Here is a 15,412-nt window from a genome sequence, read left to right on the forward strand (position 1 = left end):
CCCTGCTATCTGAGGGTCTAATTAGCCCCTACACCTTCAATACAGTTGTCTCCCTCAGCTTTTGGACACTTGTGCAAATGGGGGAGGCTCTCCTGAACGCTCAAATTGAAAGGGCAGAAGGGAAGGGAGGGATTTGGGATTCAGCCGTAGTCAATGGGAACTGAACATGAGTGTGTGTTCAGCTGAGGGAAGTTTAAATAAAGAGAGTTTTATCTAAGTCTTACTGGTAACATCAGCATGGTTCCTGGAGGACCAGGTATCCCATCAACCCCAGCTAAACCAGGACGTCCTGGAGGACCCTGAGAGAGACAGAGGGAGAGAGAGAGAGAGAGAGAGAGAGAGAGAGAGAGAGAGAGAGAGAGAGAGGGGGAGGGAGGAGGATTTTAGTCATGACTGTATGAGGGTTTATACAGTGAACAACACAAGTATGTACATTATTGGCCTGTAAACACAAGTATGTACATTATAGGCCTGTAAACACAAGTATGTACATTATAGGCCTGTAAACACAAGTATGTACATTATAGGCCTGTAAACACAAGTATGTACATTATAGGCCTGTAAACACAAGTATGCACATTATAGGCCTGTAAACACAAGTATGTACATTATAGGCCTGTATGCACAAGTATGTACATTATAGGCTTGAAAACACAAGTATGTACATTATAGGCCTGTAAGCACAAGTATGTACACTATAGGCCTATAAGTGGGAGTGTTCCAATGTGGACGTAAGGCTAAACACATGAGAATGATCCCTGAAATCCAATCTCTGTTAAAACAACCTCTGCTTCAGTTCCAGAGGGCATGTCACTCACTCTTAGGTTCATATCAATTAGCTTGTCTCTAGAGAGGAGGGGAAACAGCTTATGATTTTCTGCTTGATGCCCCTATCAAAAGCCTAATGTACCCATAAGCACCTCATAAAGAATTAGAGGTATGAGCTAATCCCAAACTGTCAATCACCTAGTCTCTCTGCAGCAGAGACAAAGGCTCAATAGGAACCTTTATTGCCGTATCTGTCACACTGAGAATACTGTTGTATACTGTAAGGCATAACAAACAATGAAGATGAAATACTGTAGACAGGCAGGATTATGGAACACTGTTTATACATTTGTTTCTGATCTGCTTTGAAAGAAGAAAGAGTTTGTTTGATGATCTGATTTGATGTGTTTGATTTGAGGTGAAACCTAGAAGACCTCCATGTTTTTCAACTACAACAACATGGTTAAAGATCCTTTAGACCACTAGAGACGACTGAGCATCTGTTGGTTTGTGTCTGTGGGAGCGAGGCGGTTTTCAGGGAGGGAACACAAACACACAAAGGCACGCACATACACACACACACAGTCCAACAGAGAGAATTAGGTCAAACCCACACATGAGTCATCACCAGTCCTTTAGTCCCTTAAGCCTCGTAAGGTTACGGTCAAGACCACAGTGAGGTCACAGCATCCCTGACCTGTTATGTAGGCTGTGGTCAACCTGTGGTTTCGGTCAAACCCAGAAGACAGTCCCTGTGGACCCTGACTATGGTCACACTGTCCCAGAGGACAGTCCCTGTGGACCCTGACTATAGTCACACTGTCCCAGAGGACAGTCCCTGTGGACCCTGACTATAGTCACACTGTCCCAGAGGACAGTCCCTGTGGACCCTGACTATAGTCACACTGTCCCAGAGGACAGTCCCTGTGGACCCTGACTATAGTCACACTGTCCCAGAGGACAGTCCCTGTGGACCCTGACTATAGTCACACTGTCCCAGAGGACAGTCCCTGTGGACCCTGACTATAGTCACACTGTCCCAGAGGACAGTCCCTGTGGACCCTGACTATGGTCACTGTCCCAGAGGACAGTCCCTGTGGACCCTGACTATGGTCACACTGTCCCAGAGGACAGTCCCTGTGGACCCTGACTATGGTCGCACTGTCCCAGAGGACAGTCCCTGTGGACCCTGACTATGGTCACACTGTCCCAGAGGACAGTCCCTGTGGTCCCTGACTATGGTCACACTGTCCCAGAGGACAGTCCCTGTGGACCCTGACTATGGTCACACTGTCCCAGAGGACAGTTCCTGTGGACCCTAACTGTGGTCATACTGTCCCAGAGAACAGTCCCTGTGGACCCTGACTATAGTCACACTGTCCCAGAGGACAGTCCCTGTGGACCCTAACTGTGGTCACACTGTCCCAGAGGACAGTCCCTGTGGACCCTGACTATAGCCACACTGTCCCAGAGGACAGTCCCTGTGGACCACGACTATAGTCACACTGTCCCAGAGGACAGTCCCTGTGGACCCTGACTATGGTCACACTGTCCCGGAGGACAGTCCCTGTGGACCCTGACTATGGTCACACTGTCCCAGAGGACAGTCCATGTGGACCCTGACTATGGTCACACTGTCCCAGAGGACAGTTCCTGTGGACCCTGACTATGGTCACACTGTCCCAGAGGACAGTCCCTGTGGACCCTGACTATAGTCATACTGTCCCAGAGGACAGTCCCTGTGGACCCTAACTGTGGTCACACTGTCCCAGAGGACAGTCCCTGTGGACCCTGACTATAGTCACACTGTCCCAGAGGACAGTCCCTGTGGACCCTGACTATAGCCACACTGTCCCAGAGGACAGTCCCTGTGGACCACGACTATAGTCACACTGTCCCAGAGGACAGTCCCTGTGGACCCTGACTATGGTCACACTGTCCCAGAGGACAGTCCCTGTGGACCCTGACTATGGTCACACTGTCCCAGAGGACAGTCCATGTGGACCCTGACTATGGTCACACTGTCCCAGAGGACAGTTCCTGTGGACCCTGACTATGGTCACACTGTCCCAGAGGACAGTCCCTGTGGACCCTGACTATGGTCACACTGTCCCAGAGGACAGTCCCTATGGACCCTGACTATAGTCATACTGTCCCAGAGGACAGTCCACTATGTGTCAATACTCCACCGGGAGGATACTCACCAAATCACCTGGGTCTCCACTGGGTCCTCGGGGGCCCATTGGTCCTTGTCCACCTGGAATACCCTGGAAAATAAACACACAGTCAATCAGCACTGGTCCATAGTATCAATATGGGCAAAACAATGGAGTAAAAGATCAATATAGTATCAATGTAGTTTCAATGTAGTATCAATGTAGTATCAATGTAGTATCAATGTAGTTTAAATGTAGTTTCAATGTAGTTTCAATGTAGTATCAATGTAGTTTCAACGTAGTTTCAACGTAGTTTCAATGTAGTTTCAACGTAGTTTCAATGTAGTTTCAACGCAGTATCAATGTAGTTTCAATGTAATATCAATGTAGTATCAATGTAGTTTCAATGTAGTATCAATGTAGTATCAATGTAGTGTGATGTAGTGGTAATGAGCAGGGGTCTTACCTCTGGTCCTGGGGGGCCGACTGCTCCCTCCACCAGTGTACCCTGCACAACATCACAGAGATATGACAATGACATATAAACACATTCAGTACATACCAGAGATATTTCAACATAAATACTCCATATCGTCTTTATAGAGTCATAATGATTATATGAACAAAACACCAACTTGACAGAAAAATCCTAAAATAAAATCTTAAGGGCCTAAAATTGATTTCCATGAGCAATTTTCTGTCTGAATACTCAAGCCCACCGGTTCAAAGATGGCAGGCTCTCCCTTCTCTCCTTTCAGTGGTCTGCCACTGGCCTGAGGCAGAGACAGACACAGACGGACACAGACAGACACAGACAGACACAGACACATGAACAGACGTGTTAGGTGATTGATGACCTACTGTGTGTACAGCAGTTGTAGGTCATGTACAGCAGTCTCAGCGGTCTCTGAGTGTCACGTTCTGACCTTTATTTCCTTTGTTTTGTATTCATTATTTAGTATGGTCAGGGCGTGAGTTGGTGGGCAGTCTATGTTTGATTTTCTATGATTTGGGGATTTCTATGTTTCGGCCTAGTATGGTTCTCAATCAGAGGCAGGTGTCATTAGTTGTCTCTGATTGAGAATCATACTTAGGTAGCCTGGGTTGCACTGTTTGTTTGTGGGTGATTGTCTATGCTAGTTGCTTGTGTCAGCACAGGTCTCATTTGTAGCTTCACGGTGGTTATTTCGGTTATTGTTTTTGTATAGTGTTTCAGTGTTCAGTGTTTTCTTTATTAAAATGAATGATGAACACATACCACGCCGCATTTTGGTCCTCCGATCCTTATCGCCTCTCCTCTTCAGATGAAGAGGAGGACGACCGTGACACTGAGTGAATACAGTTGAACTGAATGATTGATGAGGCCTACCTCTCCATCCCAGGTATCAGCCCCCTCTCTCTCTGCAAAGCCATATCCGTCCTCGTACGTCTCATACTCTTCATACTCCTGGTTCTCTGTCTCGTTACTTATGTCCTCGTACTCTACAGCCTACGAGTCCACACAACATGCCAGTAAATCACATGATCCAATGACCACATTAATAACTGAGCTGCTACTGAACATGACGGTGGTACTAAAACCCAGCTTCACCGTATGAACATACAGAGTATAAAAATCTCAATTCAACTGACCTCGTACTCGCTGATATTGGGACCCACTGTTACCATGGAGACAGCAAGGTCATCGTACAGGTCGCGGTAGAAGTTGTCATCGAGCTCCTCCACCTGGGGCTTTTGGTCCAGCCTCTCCTCCTGCACAAGGCCAGTGTGTTTAAGGTCAGAACCATGGTAACAGAAACCATGGAGACACTGGGCAACATTATGGACTGTCTTTCTGTCTGTCTGTCTTCCCATTCCACTGAGTTTGCCCAGCGCTTCCATTTTACACAGCCTATCACAGCGTACAGTTTGCTAAGCTAGTTAGCAGCACAGGTGTTGGTTATGGGAATAGGCAGGTCATACATGTAGCAAGCCTCAGGGTGTGTTATTAATCATTCTATGGTGATGGAATATTTCACAACCAGGTAGTGATGGCAGCATGACATGGGTTATGACAGCCATAACAGCCAGAGTATGAAAATAAGCAAATTCAGCAAATTAGCAAAAGTAGCAAACGATAACCTTTAGAGATTTCAATCATGGGGACAAATTTGTTGACAAAACAACTTTTGAAAGACAATGCAACACAGGAGGCATACCGTTGTGGATACATGTATAGCTTTAAAACCAACGGTTTGGACTGGGTTTGTGTAAGGACATAAACTCTCAGGTCAAGGAGACATCATAGAAAAACTACAACACACAACACCTCATACATACCACTTACTCAGATATGTATGTTCAACTACAGGTACTACAAAAGACAGAACCAGTGTTATCCACACAACTAGATTCAATTAAATGTCTTGCAACCCATAAACAACTATTGTGACAATTGAGTCACAGTTGTCTATGTGTTAAAACACAGTGTAAAACATAGTCTAAATTCTAGATTGTCTGCATACTCTACTTAATCTAGATCTAGAGGGATGCAGGGATTCTCTGTGTTCCATTGTGAGTCCTGGAAGAGGAGGAGGTGATTAGGGTAGTGCTGGTTAGGTTAGAGGCCATAGTGAGGAGAGGAGCAGGTTGACAGAGGGTGTAGATGAGGCATTCTGGGAGAGTGGGTCAGTGCTCTGTTAGGGATGGGATGGATGGGGTGGGGAGCTGCATTGTTACTTTTCAGTCTACCTCCTCAGTGACCTTTGACTCAGGCAATACACTGGGCACCACGGAGGTGTCCTCAATGTCAGAGTCAGGCCTGTGTGTGGGCCTCTCTGGGATCATGGTGGTCTGGTCAGGGGCTGCAGATGGGGTGATAGCTTCAGGAGTGAACAGTTCCATCGTAGATGGCTTTTCAGTGGGATAGTAGGTTTCTTGGGATTGGTTTTCAGGCAAAACAGTGGACACCTGGACGAAACCCTCCTCCTCTGGACCCGCCTCTCCTTCTTTTCTCTTCTTCCTCGACTCCTTCTTGCCCCTCCCCTTTTTGCCACGCTTCTTTTTGTCCTTTTTGCCTTTCCTGTCTTTCTTGGAGTGTTTCTTTGGCTCCTCCGGCTCGTTGCTTGGTATCATGGGATCAGGTTTAAGTTGAGAGGTCTTTTATGAAAGGGGGGGGGGGCAAGGGAGGAGGTGGGGCACGAACAAGAGAAACAACAACATGGTGAAATACCTGAAACATAACAAGCCAGGAGAAGAGAGACACTATGCACACATCCAGTAGGGCCAGGCATAGATCATGACACACACACACACACACACACACACACACACACACACACACACACACACACACACACACACACACACACACACACACACACACACACACACACACGAGACTACTGTTTATTTATCACTGTTTACCACTGGCCTGTCAACAGAGAGGACATACTTTCTCATGAGGTCAGGGTCAGTGTGTTTATGACCCTGTTGGGCTGTTAAAATATGTACACATACATTTAATTTATGTCCTTTTTTAACTCATATCCATATCTGTCACTATTATTGAAGACCTTTATATGAGAACGTTGTTGAAGATCTGGTCTGTAAAATACATTGATGAGAAGATTGTGATGGTTTGTAAACAGGGTCAGTGTGAGGAGGATATAAAGTGAGTAGATTGAGTGATGCTGACAAGGTCTTGCACACAGAGCAGGTTTCTCAGCTGTAGATCTAGAATAGCCAACACGCTCTACGTCTGATAGACACTGATGGACAGTCCCAGGAGCAGCGCCAGGAATTGGACACACCCATACACAGACACACAGCCAGGCGTAGGAGGCTACACATAGAACACTGTTCTCACAGACCCTGACAGCATCTCCCTGCGGGCAGCATGAATCAATATCTCTTACTTTTCTCTCTCCCTCTCCCCAAAACACTTTTCTCCAACATAAAGACACACACATACATCATAATATAACTCATCTCTCCCAAGTGTATCCCATTGCCCAAGCAGGCACGGTGAAGATCGAAGAGCCAGAGTGAGATTTACGGGGCTCCTGGCTGTGTGTGTTCAAGCTGAAGCAGCTCAACACTGCCAAGGGAGAGATGCACCACTCTGCTGCTGGCTCACTATCAAAGACAAGGAGAGGAGCTTCTTCTGATGCTGACTGACTGATGTCTCATTCTTCTCTGGCCTGGCCTCCCTGTGTTTAAGTGGTGGTCGGCCCCTAGGCCGAGAAGACTGGGTAGTGATAAATCATGTGATTCAGTACATGGCCAAGGCTGGGATTGGTTGGGCTACAGAGGGCGGGGCTGGGCAGGTCTCTGGCAGACACTATTGATATGCATGCTGCTTGTTCATCGTTTTATCTGTTGGCTGAGAAACAAGGGGCTGAGGAAGCAGCTGTAGCAGCCAGCACTGTCCTGTGTAGTCAGGACCTGCACAAAGCCTCAACATGAAACTGTATCTCTGAAATGTTGAGCCCTGACTGAGCCAGCATCGAGAGAACTAAAACTGGAAATATCGCTATGTGAGTTCTAAAGCACCCTGAAGCAGTCCAGACAAATACACTCTCTGTTCCATAATTAAATTATGATCAGGGACCATCTGGGTTTTATTGAAGGTGTGGAATGCAATCCATGTCTTCGTGTTCATTTGCAGTTTTACTGAGGTTGTAAGGTTGTGAGTGTCATGTTAGTGTCCCTGTTCACTAACTACAGATGGAATTCCAACCTGGTTTCTTTGCTAGCAGCCAGAAACCCACATCATCAACTACTGTAGAACAGATGATTTAATTGCATCCATATATGAAAGAAGAGAGAGAGAGAGAGAGAGAGAAGTAGAGAGAGAAGTAAACCGAGAGAGAAGAGGACCGAAATAAAGAAATACTGTTACAGTTTGAAGAGGATATTTTGGGTGGATGAATCACTGATAATAAAACAAGACAGGTGAAGGGGGAGTGGAATAGTGTGTGTGTACTGTGTGAGTATGTGTGTATGTCAGAGGGTGTCTCCCCCTGGTGGCTGGAGTACTGACCTGCTCAGGGTCCTGGGCCTGTCTGTTGTAGGACAGGGGAGAGTCACAGTCAGGGATGTAGTGCAGGCAGTAATCAGCCGCCGCCTGGGCGTCCTCCAGAATCAACAACTGCTGGATCTCTCCCTGGAAAACACACACACACACACACACACACACACACACACACACACACACACACACACACACACACACACCAGAAAGGCAGGCAGACAAGCATACAGAAAAACATATAAGCATCATGTTAACCTCACAGACAAACATACAGGGACAGAAAAGATCAGCACATCACTCTGACAGTCTATGAGAAGCACTGCGACGGCCTCGGAGGACCAGGATGAAAATGGCTGGGAAACAGAATGCTCTGTAGGATGTTGCCATACCGCTAAGAGAATGTGTTTAATAGAGCTGAAGCCGTTTCACATGTGAATATCCTGTGTGTATAAAATGGCCAGTACTACTGTGACTGTTGCTCCCACAACCCCTCTGTTCCCAGGCTTCTAGCAGGGTGCTGAGTGTACACATAACAGTCAAATACTTCTGTCACACTCCCATTTCAAACACCCCTTTACATCCCCAGCCTGCCCCGGAGGGCCAGAGTGTGTGTACACATAAACACACAGACAGACCTTGCCAACCCCCCCCCCCCCCACACACACACACTTTTCATTAGTGCTTCACTCAGATCTCACCGAGCACAGATCTCAGGACAGTATTTAGCCAACATAAACTACTAGGTTACAGTTAATGTTCCAGAGATGAAAACCTAATCAACATCAAATTCTACCACACCTTTTCAGAGAGAGAGAGAGAGAGAGAGAGAGAGAGAGAGAGAGAGAGAGAGAGAGATTCTCAGCCAAAGATCAAAGGCCCTGTTCCACCTTTTGTACAGTATCCCTCCCCGCTCCCCCTAGCTGGTGCCGGCCGGCTGGTCAGCTTCGTGACTACACAGTCCCTGCACAGCAGATGTACAGCATTACAGTACAGAGCCACAGAGCCACAGAGCACATCTCTAGACATGGAGTCATCCTTATCCCTCTATCAGCACATTACAGTGGCTGCAAATATCTCAGGAGGGTAGATGTGGGTAGATGACTTAGACCACAGTCTGGGAGCGAGGCGGCAGGTAGCCTAGTGGTTAGAGCGTTGGGCCAGTAACTGAAAGGTTGCTGTATGGAATCCCTGAGCTGACAAGGTAAAAATCTGTCGTTCTGCCCCTGAACAAGGCAGCTAACCCACTGTTCCCCAGTAGGCTGTCATTGTAAATAAGAATTGGTTCTTAACTGACTTACCTAGTTAAATAAAGGTTCAATAAAAAATACAGTTCCTCCTCTGAAGTGCTGATGACAAAAACCAACAAACAGCATCAGGTCACAGTCACACAGTGGTGCTAGTTAGCTGGTATTGATTCAGAGGGGTTAGGTTAAATGCGGAAGATACATTTCAGTTGAATACATTCAGTTGTGGTATTCTCTTTTCCCTTTTCCCTTTCATAGCAGCCAATTAAGGCCTTATTAAGACCTTGTTAAAGCCACAGTGAACGGACTTCATCTCTTCTCCACTAATGAGCTCTCACTCCATAAACACGGTCTAGAACTGGCCTGAACTAGGACTCATCAAACACTCCTTTGTAGCACTGTTATACAGTCTCTCTGGGCTAATAGGACCAACAGGTTTATACACAACAGCAACAATGAATATAGCTGCAAGCAGCAATGCCGGGGTTCAAGCTGTGGGCCCACTGTGCCACCATCAAGACAAATTGGACACATTGCCCAAGGATGAGCTGTACTCTACTCCTTACCACGCTTCGTAAATATCCGAACGAAAAATCAATCAGATCTCATGCTATATGAGTTGAATGTATTTTGAACTATTTTTTTATGATATTGACCACTTTAAGTGGCTTCTTCCATTTTGCAGGACTCTTGCTCAAACAATATGGCTGCTATGAGCCAATGAGCTTGCATTAATGATTTTTTTCTGTCCAACAGTGCCAAAATGAACCATACTTTACACGTTAGCTAGACTAATATCCCTGAGCATGTGTGCCAAATTTCATCACTCTGAGTCAAACAGATCAAGACATATAAATTTGTGCCCGTTATAGCGCCACCATGTGGTTGATCTAAATGTGCTTTCATATGTTGAGTCTAAACCATGTTTGGAACATATGTACCAAGTTGTATACGATTATCTGTGTCTGATTTATATGTATTTATGTACCAAATTTCATGACCCTCCGTCACACAGGGTGAGTAGCATGAGCTTTAAAATGTAGCATTTTCAATCGCTTGTTATAGTGCCACAATGTGGCAAATTTGCATGGGATTGCATGAAAGGGTGTGACCCACGGGCCGTTACCATCATGCCAAGTTGTGCCCTCCTAGACTTACCATCTCAGGGGAATTTGCATGTTATTTTCCTTGGGGGAAGAATCCAGTATAATAATAATGAACCAGAAGAAATACAATAGGGTATTACCAGCTTTGCTGCTTGACAACATCAACAACATCAACAACAACACATACTGCACTAAATATGACTACACCTCACCTCACTACAGTAAACAAGAAGAAATACTCAGCTTCTTACTAGCCTGCAGGGCAACAGATGTCAAAACATCTGAAAACAATCATTAGAAAGGAAGAAATGCATCTACAACAGACAGAGCTTGACTAATTAATGCAGCATTTCCAATCTCTCCAGCTATCCATGAGATTCCTCTTACAATATCAAATCTGCCCTTTTAAGACACGCTTGATAACAACCCAACATCAAGCCAAACCAACACCAAAACTCTGAATGTTTTCTAAAGAGGCCTGATTACTCAATAATACAATGACTAATACAGACAGACAGACAGACACAGTCAGATGTTGTTCACACATAAACACTGGGCTGGATCATATCTAAGTGTTAGACGTGGAAAAAACACACAAACAGCCCACAGAGAGCCCAGATAATCCATTCAGACTTGTGGACAGTTAAATGATTGCTTTAGTATGTGTGTGTGTGTGCGTACAGTATTTACGTGTACATTCTTGTGTCCGTGGCTCTGCACGTGTGTAAACAACACCAACAGTCATTTGAAGGCAATCTGGAAGCAATAGAGGCATTAGGGGCTGACCACCGTCCCCAAGCTCCCACGCTATGTTCTCCCACGCTGGGGGAACTGGGCCGGAACACTGGCCCTCTGGATCCCTCCTGGAACAGAACCAGGTCCTGGGAACAGAACGGGCCTGCGAACAAGGCCAACCTCTAACCTCTCCCCCAGCACCAGCCTCATCCAGGTCAACACAACCCTGACCCACAGCCATTCAACATGGGACACATGAGCTGGCCTCTGACTCACTTAGGCTCTTCAGAGAGAGCAGAGCAGAGAGAATGCTAAAGAGAATGTTGATAATTGACGGGTATTAGTCATAAAGACGTCAAAGGGATGTTTTTTTTTGCAGCCTGAGGAATGATAAATGGGATGTTTTGAAAGATGGGGTTGGGGTGAAAATGGCTCTTTACAGTTGTTTTATGTAAGGAATGTTCAGGGTAAGCATTGCTTAATTGGAGAAAGAAGACTGTTTTATTTGGGAGATAGAGGGGTGTCTGTTAAAGTATGAGCGGGAGGAGGAACCTAATTGCATTGGAGGCTATTAAGTTTTACTTATGGAGTAGGAGAAGCAGTTGAGGTAAAGTTAAGCCATCAGCGGAAGTGGAGGTTATTGTGTGGGGGCTTGGCTAGAGGGAGATTGTATAGTTATTGTCTACGTGAGAACATCAGGGGACACCTGGTTCTGAGAGGGTGGAAGACTGAAGAAGACTGAAGTTTGTGCACATTAACCCATTAGGGCCAGATAATAACCCTTCCTCTGTACTTTTCCAATGTCTCAAGTATGCAAAGTCTGTGTTGGGATGGTACCCTGAGGGGCCTGAGAGATGGGATGGTGTGTGCTCTGTGACCCCCTCCTACTCTCCCTCTCTGTGTCTCAGGGTCTGCGGACATGAGCAGAGATAGGACTGCTGCTCTACTCGGCTCTCTTTATGCTGGAGGCTACTGAATTAAGAGTGGAGCTGCATTGGAATTACAATGGACTAGGCCTGCACACTATCCTGGGAGAGACATTGGGAATGACTTATGGAACAGGGTTAGGGAAATGAAAATAAAAGAATATGAGCTTTACTTGGAATTCATTTATCTTTTTATTGTTTGATTTGAAAGCACATATGTATGGCACACACACACACACACACACACACACACACACACACACACACACACACACACACACACACACACACACACACACACACACACACACACACACACACTATATTATTCACATATTTAACTACACATCATAACTCACTGTTCAGTGTCCATTTCAATTTTAAGGTTCCATAATGACGTGGTCATTTCTCCAAACACTTTCACCTAGCTCAAACAACCCAAGCCATCATTAAATATGTGACCTTTGCCCTCCACAGCTACTCAGGGATAATGATGAGGACAGCAGCCCTGACGAGTGTCGCTGTAGGGATAAACACTGACGACTGGGAAATTCCTCTTCCCACAAGATCAATCCTCCCAATCAGCAGGCATGAACAACACTCACACATTCATTGACACATGTTCACACTCACGCACACTCTGAAACGTCAAAATATAAAGCTGTCTGTTCAAATGTCAACACATCTAGCACCACACACTCTCCAAAACATCCAAACTCACTCATACAAATACAAATGTTGAGTTTCATTTCCAGGTATTTGATCACAGTAGAAAAGATGTGGCCAGAGCAGATCATGTCTGAACAGTACCTGCCCCCACCCCCCACTGCCTTCCGCAAACAACCTAGTCCTCCCCTACCTGCTGCTCCACTCTCAACCGTTCTCCGCCCCCTCCCATTCACACCCCATTAAAGCTTACAGCAACAATACATACTGCTCCAGCCTGCATGTTCAAAACTGAACACAATTAGTGGAGTATGTGATGGAATGTGCCTTCTCTTTCATTTGCATGGGCCGGGACAGAAATGAGGTTATGAGAAGAGAAAGTCATCCAAGTTAAAACAAGGTTAGTGGGATCGGGATCCCCTGCGGGTTCATGTCAGAATATTCAGCTAATATATGAAGCAAGTAAATATCTTCACTGGTTTAACAGACATATTTGATGAATTAAGCTCACATGGAAATAATGGTTATTTTAATCTCGTCCGTTGTGGCTTTAGAGCATCTCATTCATGCCTCAATAAAATAATTTCTTCAGGGCTACAAGTAGAATTTATAGTAGGGATATTGCATTAGGGTTTAAGTCAGAGTGCTAACCTACTCTCGCTATTGTCCAGGCAACGGCTCATATACGCTGAGTGTACAAAACATAAGGAAGACCTTCCTAATATTGAGTTGCACCCCCCTTTGCCCTCAGAACAGCCTCAATTCGTCGGGCCTTGGACTCTACAAGGTGTCAAAAGCGTTCCACAGGGATGTTGGCCCATGTTGACTCCAATGTTTCCCACAGTTGTGGCAAGTTGGCTGGATGTCCATTGAGTGATAGACCATTCTTGATACACACAGGAAACTGTTGAGAGTGAAAAACCCAGCAGCGTTGAAGTTCTTGACACACTGACACCGGTGTGCCTGGCACCTACTACCACATCCCGAGTTCAAAAGCGTGCTTAAATATTTTGTATTGCCTATTCACCCTCTGAATGGCACACATACACATAACCTGTCTCCTCCCTTTCATCTACACTGATTGAAGTGAATTTAACAAGTGACATCAATAAGGGATTATAGCATTCACCTGGATTCACCTGGTCAGTCAATGTCATGAAAAGAGCATGTGTTCCTAATGTTTTGTACACTCAGTGTAGATGATCCCAGTATTTGATACCACATCCAGAGCAAGCTACCGGAGAGCTACTGCCGCGAAACCTCAACAAAAATGATATTCTACTCAGACGGACCAGGTTGACTTGACCCTGGACCATCTTGAAAACTACGAGATAAGAATAAGGGACAAACAGAAGTGGCATGACACCCTTGCTGATGAAGCCAAGGCTGCCTCTAAGGTAGGCAACCTCTAAGGTGGACTATCACTGGGGAAGACTACACCCCCCCACAGCGTGAGGACCCTCATCCTGGACCTTGCACGTCATGGACCCTCACCCTGGACCTCACACGTCATGGACCCTCACCCTGGACCTCACACGTCATGGACACTCACCCTGGACCTCACATGTTGCCTGGACGCCTTTGACTCCGAGTGCCTCTGCCGCATACTAGGCATCGCATGGCGCGACCACATCCGCACTTCTTCCATGGCCACCAACTGCTCTTAAATGCTAGTAAAACTAAATGCATAATCTTCAACCGATCACTGCCCGCACCTGCCCACCCGACTAGCATCACTACTCTGGACGGTTCTGACTTAGAATATGTCGTCACCTACAAATACCTATGTGTCTGGTTAGACTGTAAACTCTCCGTCCAGACTCACATTAAGCATCTCCAATCCAAAATTACATCTAGAATCGTCTTCCTATTTGGCAACAAAGCATCCTTCACTCATGCTGCAAAACATACCCTCGTCAAACTGACTATCCTACCGATCCTTGACTTGGGCGAAATAGCCTCCAACACTCTACTCAGCAAATTGGATGTAGTCTATCACAGTGCCATCCGTTTTGTCACCAAAGCCCCTGTATGCTCTCGTTGGCTGGCCCTCGCTACATATTCGGCGCCAAACCCACTGGCTCCATCTATACGTCTTTGCTAGGTAAAGCCCCGCCTTATCTCAGCGCACTGGTTGCCATAGAAACACCCATCCGTAGCACGCGCTCCAGCAGGTATATTTCACTGGTCACCCCGAAAGCCAACATCTCATTTGGCCGCCTTTCCTTCCAGTTCTCTGCTGCCAAATGACTGGAACGAATTGCAAAAATCACTGAAGCTGGAGACATATCTCCCTCACTAACTTTAAGCATCAGCTGTCAGAGCAGCTTACCGATCACTGTACCTTTACACAGCCCATCTGTAAATAGCCCACTCAACTACCTCATCCCCATATTGTTATTTTTTTTGCTTTTTGCACCCCAGTATCTCTACTTGCAATTCATCATCTGTACATCTATCACTCAGGGGGTTAATGATACATTTTAATTATTTTGCCACTATGGCCTATTTATTGCCTTACCTCCCTAATCTTACTCCATTTACAAACACTGTATATGGATTTTTCTGTTGTGTTATTGACTGTACGTTTGATTATCCCAAGTGCAACTCTGTGTAGTTGTTTGTGTCGACACTGCTTTGCTTTATCTTGGCCAGGTCACAGTTGTAAATGAGAACTTGTTCTCAACTACCTGGTTAAATAAAGGTGAAATAAAAAAAATAAAAAAATTAAATCCAGAACTCCACAATACGTCAAAAGATGGACCAACCCCGTCTCCTCCCTGGTCAGAGTCTCGTG

The 15,412-nt window shown here is 45.8% G+C and overlaps 1 protein-coding gene across 3 annotated transcripts in view; it reads right to left on the minus strand.

Annotated features, from left to right (window-relative positions):
- The window catches only part of LOC110538970 (collagen, type V, alpha 3a), a 79,811-nt gene that overhangs the window by 46,819 nt on the left and 17,580 nt on the right, over positions 1 to 15,412 (minus strand). For 2 of the 3 annotated variants that reach the window (XM_036938396.2, XM_036938397.2), the window contains exons 5-12: positions 7,948 to 8,070; positions 5,655 to 6,062; positions 4,557 to 4,676; positions 4,294 to 4,413; positions 3,644 to 3,697; positions 3,391 to 3,432; positions 2,973 to 3,035; positions 225 to 299 (exon numbers count right to left, since the gene is read on the minus strand). In XM_036938396.2, the coding sequence (XP_036794291.2) occupies positions 225 to 299; positions 2,973 to 3,035; positions 3,391 to 3,432; positions 3,644 to 3,697; positions 4,294 to 4,413; positions 4,557 to 4,676; positions 5,655 to 6,062; positions 7,948 to 8,070 (1,005 nt within the window). The remainder of the gene's footprint in view (positions 1 to 224; positions 300 to 2,972; positions 3,036 to 3,390; positions 3,433 to 3,643; positions 3,698 to 4,293; positions 4,414 to 4,556; positions 4,677 to 5,654; positions 6,063 to 7,947; positions 8,071 to 15,412) is intronic. The other variant, XM_036938398.2, reaches the window with a different exon arrangement.

Source organism: Oncorhynchus mykiss, chromosome 12 (genome assembly GCF_057628025.1).
Source record: "Oncorhynchus mykiss isolate SJ-2025 chromosome 12, ASM5762802v1, whole genome shotgun sequence".
Taxonomy (NCBI): domain Eukaryota; kingdom Metazoa; phylum Chordata; class Actinopteri; order Salmoniformes; family Salmonidae; genus Oncorhynchus; species Oncorhynchus mykiss.